Source organism: Charadrius vociferus, unplaced genomic scaffold (genome assembly GCF_000708025.1).
Source record: "Charadrius vociferus isolate BGI_N301 unplaced genomic scaffold, ASM70802v2 scaffold259, whole genome shotgun sequence".
In the NCBI taxonomy this organism is placed as follows: Eukaryota; Metazoa; Chordata; class Aves; order Charadriiformes; family Charadriidae; genus Charadrius; species Charadrius vociferus.
In genome coordinates this window covers 6,283,093-6,296,754 of record NW_009661368.1, presented here as the reverse complement: position 1 = coordinate 6,296,754, position 13,662 = coordinate 6,283,093, and the positions used below count along the sequence as shown (strand labels likewise).

General features: G+C 49.9%; 1 protein-coding gene across 1 annotated transcript in view; it reads right to left on the bottom strand.

Moving 5' to 3' along the window:
- Positions 1 to 13,662, bottom strand: part of NKAIN4 (Na+/K+ transporting ATPase interacting 4) — a 48,212-nt gene that overhangs the window by 20,792 nt on the left and 13,758 nt on the right. The window contains exon 2 of the mRNA XM_009893442.1: positions 57 to 198. Coding sequence (XP_009891744.1) covers positions 57 to 198 — 142 coding nt within the window. The remainder of the gene's footprint in view (positions 1 to 56; positions 199 to 13,662) is intronic.

Sequence of the window (13,662 nt, the reverse complement as noted above, 5' to 3'; positions counted from 1 at the left end):
CACCAGAGCAAAGGCTGCAAAAGGCTTCGAATGGCTCTGAACAACACGGATGTTACTTACCACCACTATGTAGCGAGGTCTATATTGAATAGTGCCAAAGAGGCCGAGGATGACGATGATGATGTGGAGGAAGTTGGCGAGAATAGGGGCCCACTGGTATCCCAGGAAATCGAACACTTGCCTCTCTAACGCAGCAAGCTGGAAGGGAGAAGGGAAAGGAGAGTTACAGCTTCTGGGCTCATGATGTTTATTCTCAAGGTTTTGAGAAGCTCCCCCAGCAAATCACTGCAGCAGCTGAAGATGTGACTCCATTCCCAAAGCAATTTACTGCAACACCTTTTTTCCTTCTCGGCAGCTCTGAAGTGCAAAAACAGCACCGCCAACTTCCACTTTGTACTCATCTCCTCCGATGGCTGAGTGCACACAGACCAGTGAGCTCCAGTGCCTGCGGGGGGAGGCATGTCCTCTGTTCTGTGCACTTTGCAGTGGGGAGGTGGCCCTGGCAGAGGGCAGAGGAGAGCGGCAGGGCGGTAACACCTCAAATGGCTGCAGCAGGACTTTCAAGAGCTCATTTGTCAGAGCCTTCAGCAGCCCTCCATCATTCCTGACACCTCTCATGTTTCTGCTCTCCAGCACACATCCATCAAAGTGAAAGAGAAGAGGAAACTCTCTCCTGTACCTTAACCCCGTAGAAAATGCTGCCACCCAGCAAAGAAATTCTGCAAACACATCGGTTTTCCAGGCGGACAGGCTGTGTTCCTCTCCCGCACTAATAACACGGTTCAAGGCTAGTACTACGTTCTCGAAATAAAACTCCATTACTGCTGAAGAGCTGGGCCTGCTTTTCCAATCATATTTGCATAAAGATGAGCTTTTCATCTGTAGCCATCATCTGTGTATCAGGCAACCACTGGTAACCTGGATCTGAACGCCTGAGTTACACATACGGCTGAAAGAGCACAGTGAAGATGCAGTTGCATGCTGGCTTTGACATCCCCACAGCCCTTAAGTATTATGTCTATAGGTGAAACAGTGAGCGGAGGGGACAAAATGCTTGCTGCGGGTTTTTCCCCAGCACCCGGCCTTGCGCAGAGAGATCTTCTCTTTGCTGGTCTTCGCTAACGCAGTGCAACCAACCTCCTCCCATCGACCAGCGACTTTGCTAGCGCTAAAGCACCGCAGGAGATTTCCCTCTGGCGGTAAGATTTCCAAGTCTGTTTAATTATCGTAGCAGTATGCTGGGATTGCATTGTTGCGTTTTGTATTTATTTTCATTTAGATAAATAATTACGATTTACCATTGATAGTTAATATTAGTTTAACTACTAATTAGACATTAAGATCTTAGTCTACTGTGTGTAGTCAGCTGTGCGACACCTTCTCCTGGCTTGACTTTTAGGTGGCAGCTGGGGACCAAGCACTGGAGCATCTGTGATGGCTTAAAGCATTTCAGGATGTGAGCGGTTGCAGGTCCCAGTCACCCGCTCGATGAGGGAAGCCACATTTAGCAAATGAACATTTTTCTTCCTTCTTCCTGCAATTCTCAACGCTACCTTGGAAATTCAGCAAAAATCCGTATTTCAAAGAAATCCCTGGCTAAGGGAGATCAACCAGCATGGTGGTTAAGCAGCTTTCCCTCGCTGACATCTCTCCTCACTGGCAAAGGGGCACAGAGAGAGTCAGGAGGGAATAGAGGCAGTCTCCAAACTGTCTCTTTTGAAACCAATTAGTCTTCCCTTTGAGGCAAAGCACTCTGCCCCATTCTGATCAATGTGAACCTCCTGGGAGATGCTGGGAGATGTGCCCCACGGCCACGCGTGGGGCTGCAGGGCTGGAACGGGGCAAGTGCTGCTCATTTCACCGTTCAGGCTGCTCTCCCCCCTGAGCGCAGGAGATTTACCGTATCTCATGAGAAACAGCAGTAATAGGTTAAATGCTTAATCTTTTAGGACGGGATTAACGCACATACCTTAACGATATTTGGAAATTTTGAATCCTGACTGGCTGGCAATGGGTCACTTGACTGTGACCACTTCATCCAATCAGGCATTTAATTGGCTTTGTGCGTTACATTAACGCGGGAGTATGTGTGGCACAGAGCATCAATTAGCCAAGGGGACACAACGGGGGTGTGTTGCGCAGAGATAACGCCCTGCTCAGCTTCGCCTCTTGCCTTCAGACCCTGAAAAGGGGCATAAAGGCAGATCCTTCCTACCCATGCCTTCTGCCATGAGTTTTCCCACTCCAGAATCAGGGAATCCATGTCCGAAAAAGTGTTTTCTTCTCACAAATGAACATTTGCCATTAGGGCTGCATAAAAGGGGAAAGAAAGCTTGTCCTTCCACAGCTTCGTGATGTTTCCTGGCTTGTTTGGACCAGGGAAAACATTGGTCTGTGAAGTGGGAGGTACCCAACTGTCCTGGAGACGGATCTGCCAATCTGCACTGACTTCAGATTGGTGCAGAGCTCTTAGAGAGTCTCTGGTCCCTGACCACACTGGGTCTTTCCCCATGATCCCAGAATCCCACAATGGTAGGGGTTGGAAGGGACCATCGTACTTCCCTCTTCCTTACTGCACTTGCCCTTGTCTCCAGGTTGTTTCTCTTCTGATTTACATTCCTTTGGCACTTTCTCTGCGGGTTTTTTTATGGTTTTGTGTCCCTGGGAGCTGCAGGCTGCAGCTGGTACGGAGATCGGCTGTGCCTGTCTGCTGGTTCAGCTCAGGGAATCATGAGCTGGGTCAGTACGCTTCTGTGTGATGTGCCAGCTCAGGCAAACTGTTTCGTCATTTATAAAAATAAAAGCAATTTTCCGTAAGATGCGTGTTGATGACCAGTGCAAATGCTACTGATGAGAGTCTAACACCGTATCACCAACGCGCACTGTGCTGCAATCCAGCCATCAGAAAGGCAGCCTGAAGTTACCTTGGGCTTGTCCGTGTTCCCCCGGGAACCTAGCATAATTAAGGAAATAATTGCTAAAAACAAATAGATAAACAAGCATTTCACTCATTGCACTACAGGTCTGCGTGCAAAGCTTACCCCTTAAATGCTGCTGAGATTTGCAGGTAAATGGGGCTGATGCTAGTGCCAAGCTGGCCCCGATTTGGGGTTGGGATGTGAAGAATGTGGTGGGACCCTTCAGCCCCGGTTCCTTCAGTCAGGCTCAGAAACGGCAGGGTCGGGGTTTGCCCCTGCCTACGCGTCCTGAGATATCTGCACCCTCGTACTGAACCTCTCCTGCATCCCTCGTGTTGAGCAAAGGAAATGCCATCTCTCTCTGCTGCTGCCAAGTTTCTGCAGAGTAATATCCTTGCTGTAGCGTTCTTTATGATGATTCACTGCATTCTATTGAGAAAGCCTATTATATTCTAGAGATATTGGTTGTAAAGAGAAATTTCGCAGATTGTGGCACAGGTTTCAACCCATTCAAAGCTGACAGAACCTTTCCATCAGGGAGGACAAATTTTTCTTCTTTATGACTATTCTTATTAAAACCAGGATTCCTTCTGCTCCTTTTGCTTCTCTAGCCCATAGCACATTTTTACCTTTCATTCTTTAAATTAAATGATTTGTTGCGGTACTAAAATCAGAATAGTTGTGGCAGACTTTTCTCTCCTGAGATAAACCACATTTCTGCTGATCTGAGTGAAACTGGAATAGCAAATAACCACGTGAAGCAATTGTTAGCCAGGCAAACAAAACAAGCCAAAGCTCTCTGTTGGGCCATCGTTCATTTATACAGCCGGGAAAGATAAAAAAGGCAGAGAAGATGTTCTGCAGCTTACAGAGGGGCCTACCACATAGCTCACACCCAGTGAGCAGAGAAAGGCTTCGTAAGCCAACACGCCGGGACACACTCAAGGTCTTTACACTATTAAAACTTCACCAGAGAGGGAAGGCGTGCCCGAGCTGGAGGGGAGCGTTGCCTGATGGACCCCACTGCAGAATAGGAAAATGGTCTTAGAAAACATCTCAAAATATGGAAGAGTTTCTTGCTGGGGGGTTCAAACCATTCCAGTTGCGTTTCCGATGGCTCTGGCGGGACAGTGCACTGGCAGATGTCGATGCCAGCGGGACACTCTGAGCTGATTCAACATGGGCTGGGGGGTGCTTGCTTAAATTCTGGTCCCTCAAATCTTTCCTATCCCCTCATCTTTGTCTTCTGCTGCTCCTGTCATGCTGATTAGCTGGAGACTTCAACCCGTTCCCCTTGTGCCTCCATACGGCTAAAGCAGAAGGGACGCCGATGAACAAGCCAGTTACCTGTCATTCTTTAACTCCCCGTCCTTTAGAGCCCACTATCAAGGCCATGTTATCAGCTAGATTTGCTCTTCTTAGTTTGTTAAGCTTTTAAAGCCGTTAATCTTATTTGGTTTGGATCTGTGTCTTTCACTGCATTTCTGAAATCGGTTGGGACACAAAATAACAAATATCACTTTCAAGATGTTGACAGGACTGGTACAGGCGCAGGGGAGATGCTCAGAAAGCCCAATGACAGGTACAGATATGCAAAGAGGATGTCCTGCCTGCACAGCGCCCCCCCATCTGTATCCGTTCCTGCAAGCACACCTGCTTTTACACTTTCCAAGTTCAGTTTTGATAAGAGATTGCTTTTTAAAATTAAATGTTAGAAATAAATTTACAAGCACGCAACAAATGGAGCAAACGAGAAAGGCTGATCCTATTGCTATGGGCCAGCCAGGAATTGAGGGAGATACTCCTGCAAAAAAAAAAAAAAAAGAAGAAAAACTACTTTACCCAGAAACATAGACAGTTTTCCACTTGGCCTATAAAAAAAACAACTTGCAAATTCTTCTGCTTTTCCTTGTCTTTCACTGCTTAAGGACACAGAGCCTCACAGGCTGCTCCGGCTCCTGCCCTGCCCTTGTTCAGCGGTGTACACAGCTGCCTTTGACTTCTGCCTGCCTCTCTGCGGCTTCAGCACAGACACAATTTGCAACTTAAACCCTTATATTTACTTTCTCTCTAGCCTGAACTGCGGAGGAGCCTCAGCTGCAGCCCTCGGTCCCCACCACGCTCCCGGGATGTTCAGGGCTGCCCGGCTGATTCCCGACGCGTTGATTCAGCGTTTGATTTCCTGCCAACTGGCTTTGCTTTTGAAGAAGACGCTCTTTGTTTGTCTGCTGTGCAAACACCATCGGGGCTGCCAAGACTTTCACTGAAAAAAGGTCACGGGTCTTTTCTTGAGGAAAAACTTGCATTGATTTCCTGAGGTATTTCGGCCATGCAGTGGTTGATGGCTTGAGTTCAGGACAAAGTCACGGGACTGCTATCCCTATGAGACATCACACAAGGATAGAAATTTAAGTCCAGCTAGCTGAAACAGCAGGGAGAAATTAAAAAAGTCTCAAATGTATAACTTAAAAATATATCTATTTAGGTTTTGAACACAAGTATCTTCATTTTTCGTTCTTTCAAACACTTTTGTTTGGCAATACTAAACATCTGTCTGCTTTGTTATTATTATTATTGTACTGGTATTATTGTTATTATTATGATATATTATTATACATAATCTCTCTATACCATTAGTTTGTGTTTATAAATGGTGAAACAATGTTAGATCTAAAGAATCTGAAACCCAAGCTGCAGTGAGGTGAAACTATCAGCAGCGAGCAGAAAATTCCCTTCTGTGTGCCAGTGCTTATTCAAGGTGGAGAAGATTTTCTGGGCAAAACAAATGATTAAACAATAAGTCTGCCTTCACCGCAGTGGCTGTGTTTCTAAATAAATATTAATGGTTGTAATAGCTGTTTAATTAAATTTATCTGAAAAAGCAGTTCACTGAGCCACTGCTTCACATCCCCCAGATCGAGGGGCTCGTTCTGCGAGGTGCTGCGTCCTTGTCTCTTCTAAAGTCAGCCTCTCACGTGCTAATACCCGCTGCATTCATGAAATCTCATTTTTCTTCAGTAAGTGTTGTCAAGGAAACCTTCCTTGGGGCCTTGTGATCCACAGCTCCATTCCCAGCATCCCTCGCCGAACCACAGAGGTCAAGAGACTAATTGCACAGGAGGTCTCTGTTTGTCACTTTGTCTCTCAGACATCTTTGGTCACTCTGGCCACTGGATACAATAAGCCCCATTCTCCGCTCGGTTTGGTCCGTTTTCTCCCCAGAAGCTGCTGGGGAGAAAATTCGCACAGACATTAGCGAGCCCTCTAATATCTTGAAATAATTTCTGTTTTGGAAGCAAACTCTGGTCACCGCCATGGGCTGGAGGACCAATGCCTGCCAAAGATCCCCGCAAGGCAGCTGGAGAAGTCCCCATCGCCGGTGTGAGCCCCACACCAGGTCGCTGCCCTGCAGCGGGCGCTGACGGCTCCCGGGGCGTTACGCTCCAACAGACACAACGTTCAGACCGCCCCGTGCCATAGCTCAGGATCAGCACTTCTCCCACCGCAGTGCCACCCTGCACACAGCCTGGGCAGAATTAACCCCTCGGTGTGGGTCTGCGCAACTGCCCCGCTGAAGCCCAGAGCATCATATATATATCATTATACACCTCGGCGCTGAGGCCTCACCACCTCCTCCTTCCCCCTGGCCTGGCACCTTTGTGCTCCGGATTATCCCCTCCCAGTGTCATTTTGTGTGTCGGCAACGATGCTCTCAGCAGTACCGCTGCTTTGACCTTGATCCTAACACTTTCCGCTGCCGATGCCTTTCAGAAGCATCCTAGCTGCAAAGATACGTCGTTATTCAGTCCCACATGCCCGAATGCTGTTGAGCATGCCAGGGAAGGCACAGTCCTCGCTAAACGGAAGGGCTGAGACTGGCACTGGAGCGGTGCAGAAGCCTGTTTGTTTCTGCCTGGAGTTGAGGCTCCAGCGTCAGAAGCACTGAGGTTTCCCAGTACACCCTGTACACCACCAGCCTCGCTCAGCTGAAGACATGGGCTATGCACATACATTCGTATATGCAAAGCTCTTAAACCTTCTTTTTCCTCCACATGTTGAGTTGGGCCACGTAGTGGGTAAGCCAGCAGGGATTTGTGCAGGAGAGAGAAGGCGCTGGGGTGTCAGGCAGGAGCTGGCAGTACCGAGAATCATAGACTTGTTTCGTTTGGAAGGGACCTTTAAGATCATCAAGTCCAACCATTAACCTAACCGGACAAAACCACCACTAAGCCACGTCCCTCAGCACCACGTCTACATGTCTGTTAAAACCCTCCAGGGATGGTGACTCCATCACTGCCTGGTCAGCCTGTTCCAATGCTTGACAGCCCTTTCTGCGAAAAAATTTTTCCTAATATCCAATCTAAACCTCCCCTGGCACAACTTGAGGCCACTTCCTCTTATCCTATCACGTGTTCCTTGGAAGCAGAGACTGCCCCCCCTCGCTACCCCCTCCTTTCAGGGAGCTGTGGAGAGCGAGAAGGTCTCCCCTCAGCCTCCTCTTCTCCAGGCTGAACTCCCCCAGGTCCCTCAGCCGCTCCTCACCAGACGTGTGCTCCAGATCCCTCACAGCTCCGTTGCCCTTCTCTGGACACGCTCCAGCACCTCAGTGTCTGTCTTGTAGTGAGGGGCCCAAAACTGAACACAGCACTCGAGGTGGGGCCTCACCAGTGCTGAGGACAGGGGGATCATCACTGCCCTAGCCCTGCTGGCCACACTGTTTCTGATACAGGCCAGGATGCCGTGGGCCTTCTTGGCCACCTGGGCACACTGCTGGCTCATGTTCAGCCGCTGTTGACCAACCCCCCCAGGTCCTCTGCTGCCGGGCAGCTTTCCAGCCACTTCTTCCAGCAAGACTCATGGCCTTGGTCCCTATCAAACGGCACTTCCCCGGGTGCAGCACAAGCGTGGCAGCCCTTCTCCTGCTCCACCGCCCTCTAAACGGGGCCAGCAGCAGCACCGTTAATTAGCTGCCTCTTGCACATAATGTGGGAGAGGAGAGAAGAGGTTGTCCAGCAGTGATGTTCTGAATGGTCAGAACATCAGGAAAAAGACTGCTTCCTGGGAGGAATGTTTCAGTAAAATTATTGCCCTCTATTGCCAAAACTTAGAATCATAGAATCATAGAATTGTCTGGGTTGGAAGAGACCCTTGGGATCATTGAGTCCAACCATCTACCCTACGCTACAAAGTTCTCCCCTACACCATATCCCCCAACACCACATCTAAACGGCTCTTAAACACATCCAGACTTCTCCCAAATCGGGGTCGGTCATGTGCCTGGTGAGGTTTGTGCTCTGTACACCCCCCACAGCCTCTGGCGATGGGTTTTCCTGGGCCACATCTCGCCGCGGGGCTCAGGGCTGCAGAGAGGTGTCTGTGCAGCAGCAGCAGATGCCCAAGCGGCTCTGTTCCCTGTTCCCTGCGCTCCTGCTGGTGGCTCCTGATAGCATCTAAGTACCGCGCGCTGCTGTGATTGCTGATTGCCCAGATTAGCAATCAGGCTAAATTAATAAGCAGGTGCCTTTGTGATCCAGGCAAAAAAGCACTCTGACAAGAATGACAAACTTGTTTTCTCCGTAACCTACGTCAACACTCAAACCTAAGTTTCCCCAACATAATTAAATTAATCTGTTGTGCCCACAATGCTCTCCCCCCCTCAGCTTTTTTCTCCTCCCTCAGTTTCGGAGCTCAGCTTCAGCTCTCCAGAATGAGGGGGCACTGGAACGAAGGGGACGTGACTGTATATGCAACAGACATAAACCCCAATGAGTTTCTCCAACAAGCGCCTGACATTTTTGTCAGCCGCGTACTCCGTAAGGCACAGCCTTATCGCAGGCTCAGGCTCCGCACTGTGGTGGTCCTGGCTTCCCTCGCCGGCTGGAGGACATGCCGTCCTGCCGTAGCCCACCTCGTGCTGACGAACCTGACAAACACCTCTGCTGCCGCCCACAAACAGCAGCCTGGCGCGGCAGACAGCTCTCCCGCTGGGGGACACGCACCTTCTCCCACCAGTAGCACGACTTCCCCTGATGAGTGACGTACATTAAAGACGTGCCATTAACTCACCAGCCATTGCCCTCGGGAGATGTGCTGCCATTTATGAAGCCATCTAAACACTATAAGGGCTGCGAGGCAGAGCAGTGTTGGAGATCAGCACGAATTTAATTTTCTAATAGAGAGATTTATTTCCTACCAACGGGGCATTATATGCTGTGATCCCTGCCTCTGCTCAGCCGGGAAGGCTATCCAAAGTTTGGGCTCATTCACATGACAGGAATGCAGGAAAAAAAGTGAAAATACTTAGAAATTAGCCAAGGGGTTGTTTAGTATGAGGAATATACCCTATATTCTCTGGACCTGCTGTCTTAAGCATTGTCAGCTTAGCTAAAAGAGACGGCTCTGCTGCTGGAGGGAGAGCGCGAACCCATCAACATCAGCAGAGGAGGGACACAGAGATGATCAGAAGGCTGAAGCCCTTCTGCTGGGAGGAGAGGCTGAGAGAGTTGGGGGTGTTCAGCCTGGAGAAGAGAAGGCTCCGGGGAGACCTTAGAGCCCCTTCCAGTGCCTAAAGGGGCTCCAGGAGAGCTGGGGAGGGACTTTTCACAAGGGCATGGAGTGATAGGACGAGGGGGAATGGCTTCAAACTGGAAGAGGGGAGATTGAGATGAGATATCAGGAAGAAATGTTTCCCTGTGCGGGTGGTGAGCCCCTGGGGCAGGTTGCCCCGAGAAGCTGTGGCTGCCCCATCCCTGGAGGTGTTCAAGGCCAGGTTGGACGGGGCTTGGAGCAACCTGGGCTGGTGGGAGGTGTCCCTGCCCAGGGCAGGGGGTTGGGACTGGATGATCTTTAAGGTCCCTTCCAACCTAAACCATTCTATGATTCTATGACTTGCCCAGAAGATACGAGGCTGTCCTGAAGCACTGCTTGGCCCAGGACTGCCCAGCCTGTCTTCTAACAATGCATCTGGAGCCTCCTGGATGTGGGAGCAGCGGTTTGGGAACAGCCCGGAGATCCCCATGAGCTCTCAGTGCACGAGAAAAGACTTAAAATCATTCAGGGGTTGGACCAAAACTCACAGGGTGTATAAAGCCCGTGAGATACCAGCCGGACTCATCTGGCCTAGACAAAATTATGGCTATCTTTGCTATTTTATAGGCACTTACTGCAAACTGCAATTTCATTTTGCCTCTGGTTACCCCAAAGTTGAGTCGTGACCTTAAATAGACCCCTGGCAGTTTCCCAAAGGAGGAAGAAACTCTTGCTTCAGGCTCCAAAAGCCACACTCAGTTTTTCCTGCGCCCTGTCCACACACAGCCCAAGACAGACTCCCTGTGTCCGAGGGACGCTGAGAACATCCCCTGCCTTTAGCTTTGTGAGCAAAAGAGGCCCCTGCATGTCCCATTCATGGCTGGCACCTGCAGCACGTTCACCTCAGGAAGGGTCAGCTGTAGCCTGAGTTACAAAAATGCCTCTCTGAAGGCAAAGCACCTGCAGAACACCACCTGAAGCTGTTTTTCTCGACCAGGGGAATAAGAGGACGAGAGTTCCTTGGTGTCCATGGCCAGCATCACCCCACTTCTGGCATAGCTCCACATGCCAAAGCATTCCTGAACTCAGCAGGTTCCTCCCCAGCACGTGTGGACAAACAGTCTCTGTGTCGCCCATCTTTTGTGGAACCCCCGGGCCCTGCTAGATAGAGCTCCCTGCTGTCCCCTGGGCTTCACGGACCCTCTCCCTCTGCTCCGCACCTTCCACCCGCCTCATCCTGCTCCGGCCGCTCTCCCCCCAGCTCCTTACTGCACATTGCACCGGGAGCTCCAGCAGCTGATCCCCTTAATTAGGTCACGAATAGATCACGCGTAGAACACTTGCACCAGCCAGATCCTCTGAGGGAAAAACATGCAAAGCTCTGCAACCGGGGTAAAAGCTCGAGAGAGGAAGGACGCCAAAGCTGAAATAACTCTTCGAAACTTTGTCCGCAGGAACCCTGCTTGGGTTTCTGCTCAACAGCTGAGTCCGCGCTCGTGGTAGCGTTGCTTTAATTTCCTCTTGCTCCTGCTGCAAGGCCAGATTGCTTGGATATTCGTAAACAGGAGGAGTTTAATGAAAATTATAATTAGAGCCCTGCGGTGCTCTTGCAGGTCGCCTTTACGCTGGGCTGCCTATTTACATTACAAATCAGGCTGGTGTCGCGGCGGAGTCTACAGCAAGAGAAGGGAATTCATTAAAAGGGAAGCGCAGGGTGGGTGCAAAATAGGGGCGACAGAAAATGATATTGTTATTATTGATAATGTAGGAAATTGGGATCTGCCATGGCCTTGCTGCAGCTCTGCTCCTGGAAGGAGAGCCCGTTCGTAATCATCCTGCAGCGGGAGCGGGGAGAGCACAGCCACCCCGGCATTTCCACTGGTAATTACTGTACAAACCGACCCTTTTTCGTAGAGCACCTGTTTGTCATGGAAAGCAAAGTGGCGATGAAGACTTTATCTCCCCCACCAGGATGCAGAGAAGTGCTCTTAGCACTTCTCTTTCCTAATACCTAGCTGTGAACTTGGGGGGGTGAGGGAGGGACCACACGTGAAGCCAAAGGGATGCGTTTCCTGTGATTTTACGGCTTTCCCTCTCCGCCTGCCAGCAGCTACATATGATGCTTTTCGCCCCGCTGCAATGCCACGAGCAGCAGCTCTTTGAGAGACACAGAAGCCCTCATTCAGTCAAGCGCTGGAGCATCTGCTGACTCGAGGCACAGCGTACGTCCAGCTGCAGTCACGTGCAGAGGGGCTCCATAAAATCTGGGCCTGATGGAGCAGGAGAGAAGATCCCATGGAAACAACACGGGGGCTTCTGGGCATCGATGCACCATCACCCAGCCCAAACCCCAAATACGGGTCAGTCTGCTGGGTTTGATTCTGCTCCCACGCACAATTTTGCTTCCACCAAAGCCCTCCAGCACAGTTGTTAACTGTCTTCCCACCTATATAGTGGAATTAGAAATAACACCCTCCTTTTAAACAGAGCATAGCTGGAGACTTGGGTTGGATTTGTAAAAAGCTTCTTTAATATTTCATACTAATCGTCCTGCATCAGCAGAAACCGCATCGGCATTGCAATAGTTTTTATCGGATGCTGATGGCAGCACCGTCCCCCTCGCCTTTCCCATCACCGTCCCGTTCTCAAAACCGAGAGGTACACTCCCCCTGCTCCTGTGCCTGCATCCCCCCAAACTCAGCCCTGCTGCTGCTCCAACCAAATCCCAGCCATTCCCAGCAAAGGATGCCCAGTCACTCCACCTGCCAGCCCCCCCGCTGCTGCTCGTCGCAGCTATTAATCTTACCTTGCCCTCCGCGGCCGGGGGATGTAACTTTAGTCTGATAAACAGCTGGGAAGTCAGGGCAGAGCAGATGAGCTAATGCTGCAGAAGTGATTGGGTTTATATATCAAACCCGACCCCGGAGACTTTCCCCTCCGCACACCATGGCAATACGCAGGAAGTTTTCAGGCAAATCAGAAGCTGGAGGCATTTTAGGAGTGCGGCTGCAAATGGGCCAAGTGATTCGCCTGCATGTCATACACGCTGCCGTCAGTATAAAATGACCCATACTGCGACAGCTGAGTTTTAATCATCACTACTAACACTCTGTTGTTTACGCTTTGCCAAAAAACAACCCCAACCTAACACAAAAATGTCCTTCTTGCACTTTAGGAAAGGACAAAAGAAAAATTTCCCTGGAAGAACTACAGTTGAAAAAGCATGTAGCCATTTTTTCAGATGAAAAATAAATATCAGTGATGAAATACTGACCGAGTCTCCCCTAACGGATGTACCAGGAAACTTCCAGGCCTGTCATCAAAGCTCGAAATGAAACAGAACTGGGAAGAAAAGAGTATTTTGGACAAGAAAAACATTTAGCGGTCCAGCTTCTGGTTCCAGTAAAACACTTTTGACGGGAAGGGTTTTACATTGGCACAAACAGGAAAACAACTATTTTGTTACAAATCGGGACTGTCAGAGGCTTTCGGGGTATTGCAGGAATTTCCCAATAACCGCAATCCCCACAAACAACTTCCCTTCTACCAAGTGGCTACAAAATGAATCAATCACTATTGACTTTCATCTTCCAATTGCTTCACTGGAAGAAAATCAGTTGTACTTAATTAATTGATTAATTACCTTAGTAATTACAGGTAACAAACCTAGCTTCCCTTGCCTGCCTCAAGGCATGTGAGCTAGGGGTACTTCAGTTTGCCAGCCACTGCAGGAGGCAAAGCCAATTCTGTGCCACCCAGGATGACTTCTGAGCTGCCACCCACATCTCAGGAGTCGTGGGTGCCCTCGCCACGGCCCCGGCAGCGCGGTCCCCGCGGCTCTCAGAGATGAGGAAGGCCGACCACCTCCTGGCTTTCTTCCTCGGCTGTAACCTCCCCAGGAGCATTACAGGCTGGGAAGCAGACATCCAGCTCTGTTTTTCTTAAGTCAATAAAAGCAAGAAAACAGACACATGTGAAGTGCTCGAAGAGATGAGTAAATTCCTAAGGATGGAGATGGCGAAAGGTTTAGACACGCAGTTGAGGCTGAAGATCAGTTCACGGGTTGATGAAGCAGCTTGGGGAGCGCAATCATCTGCTCTGGGTAGTCGTGAAAGGGTGAGAGCACTCAGAGAGCGCATCTCTGAGCCTGAGTGCTGGAAGGAATCGCTTCGGGGCAGAGAGTCTCGGGTTCAAAGCGTGAGAGAGAGCGGTGGTG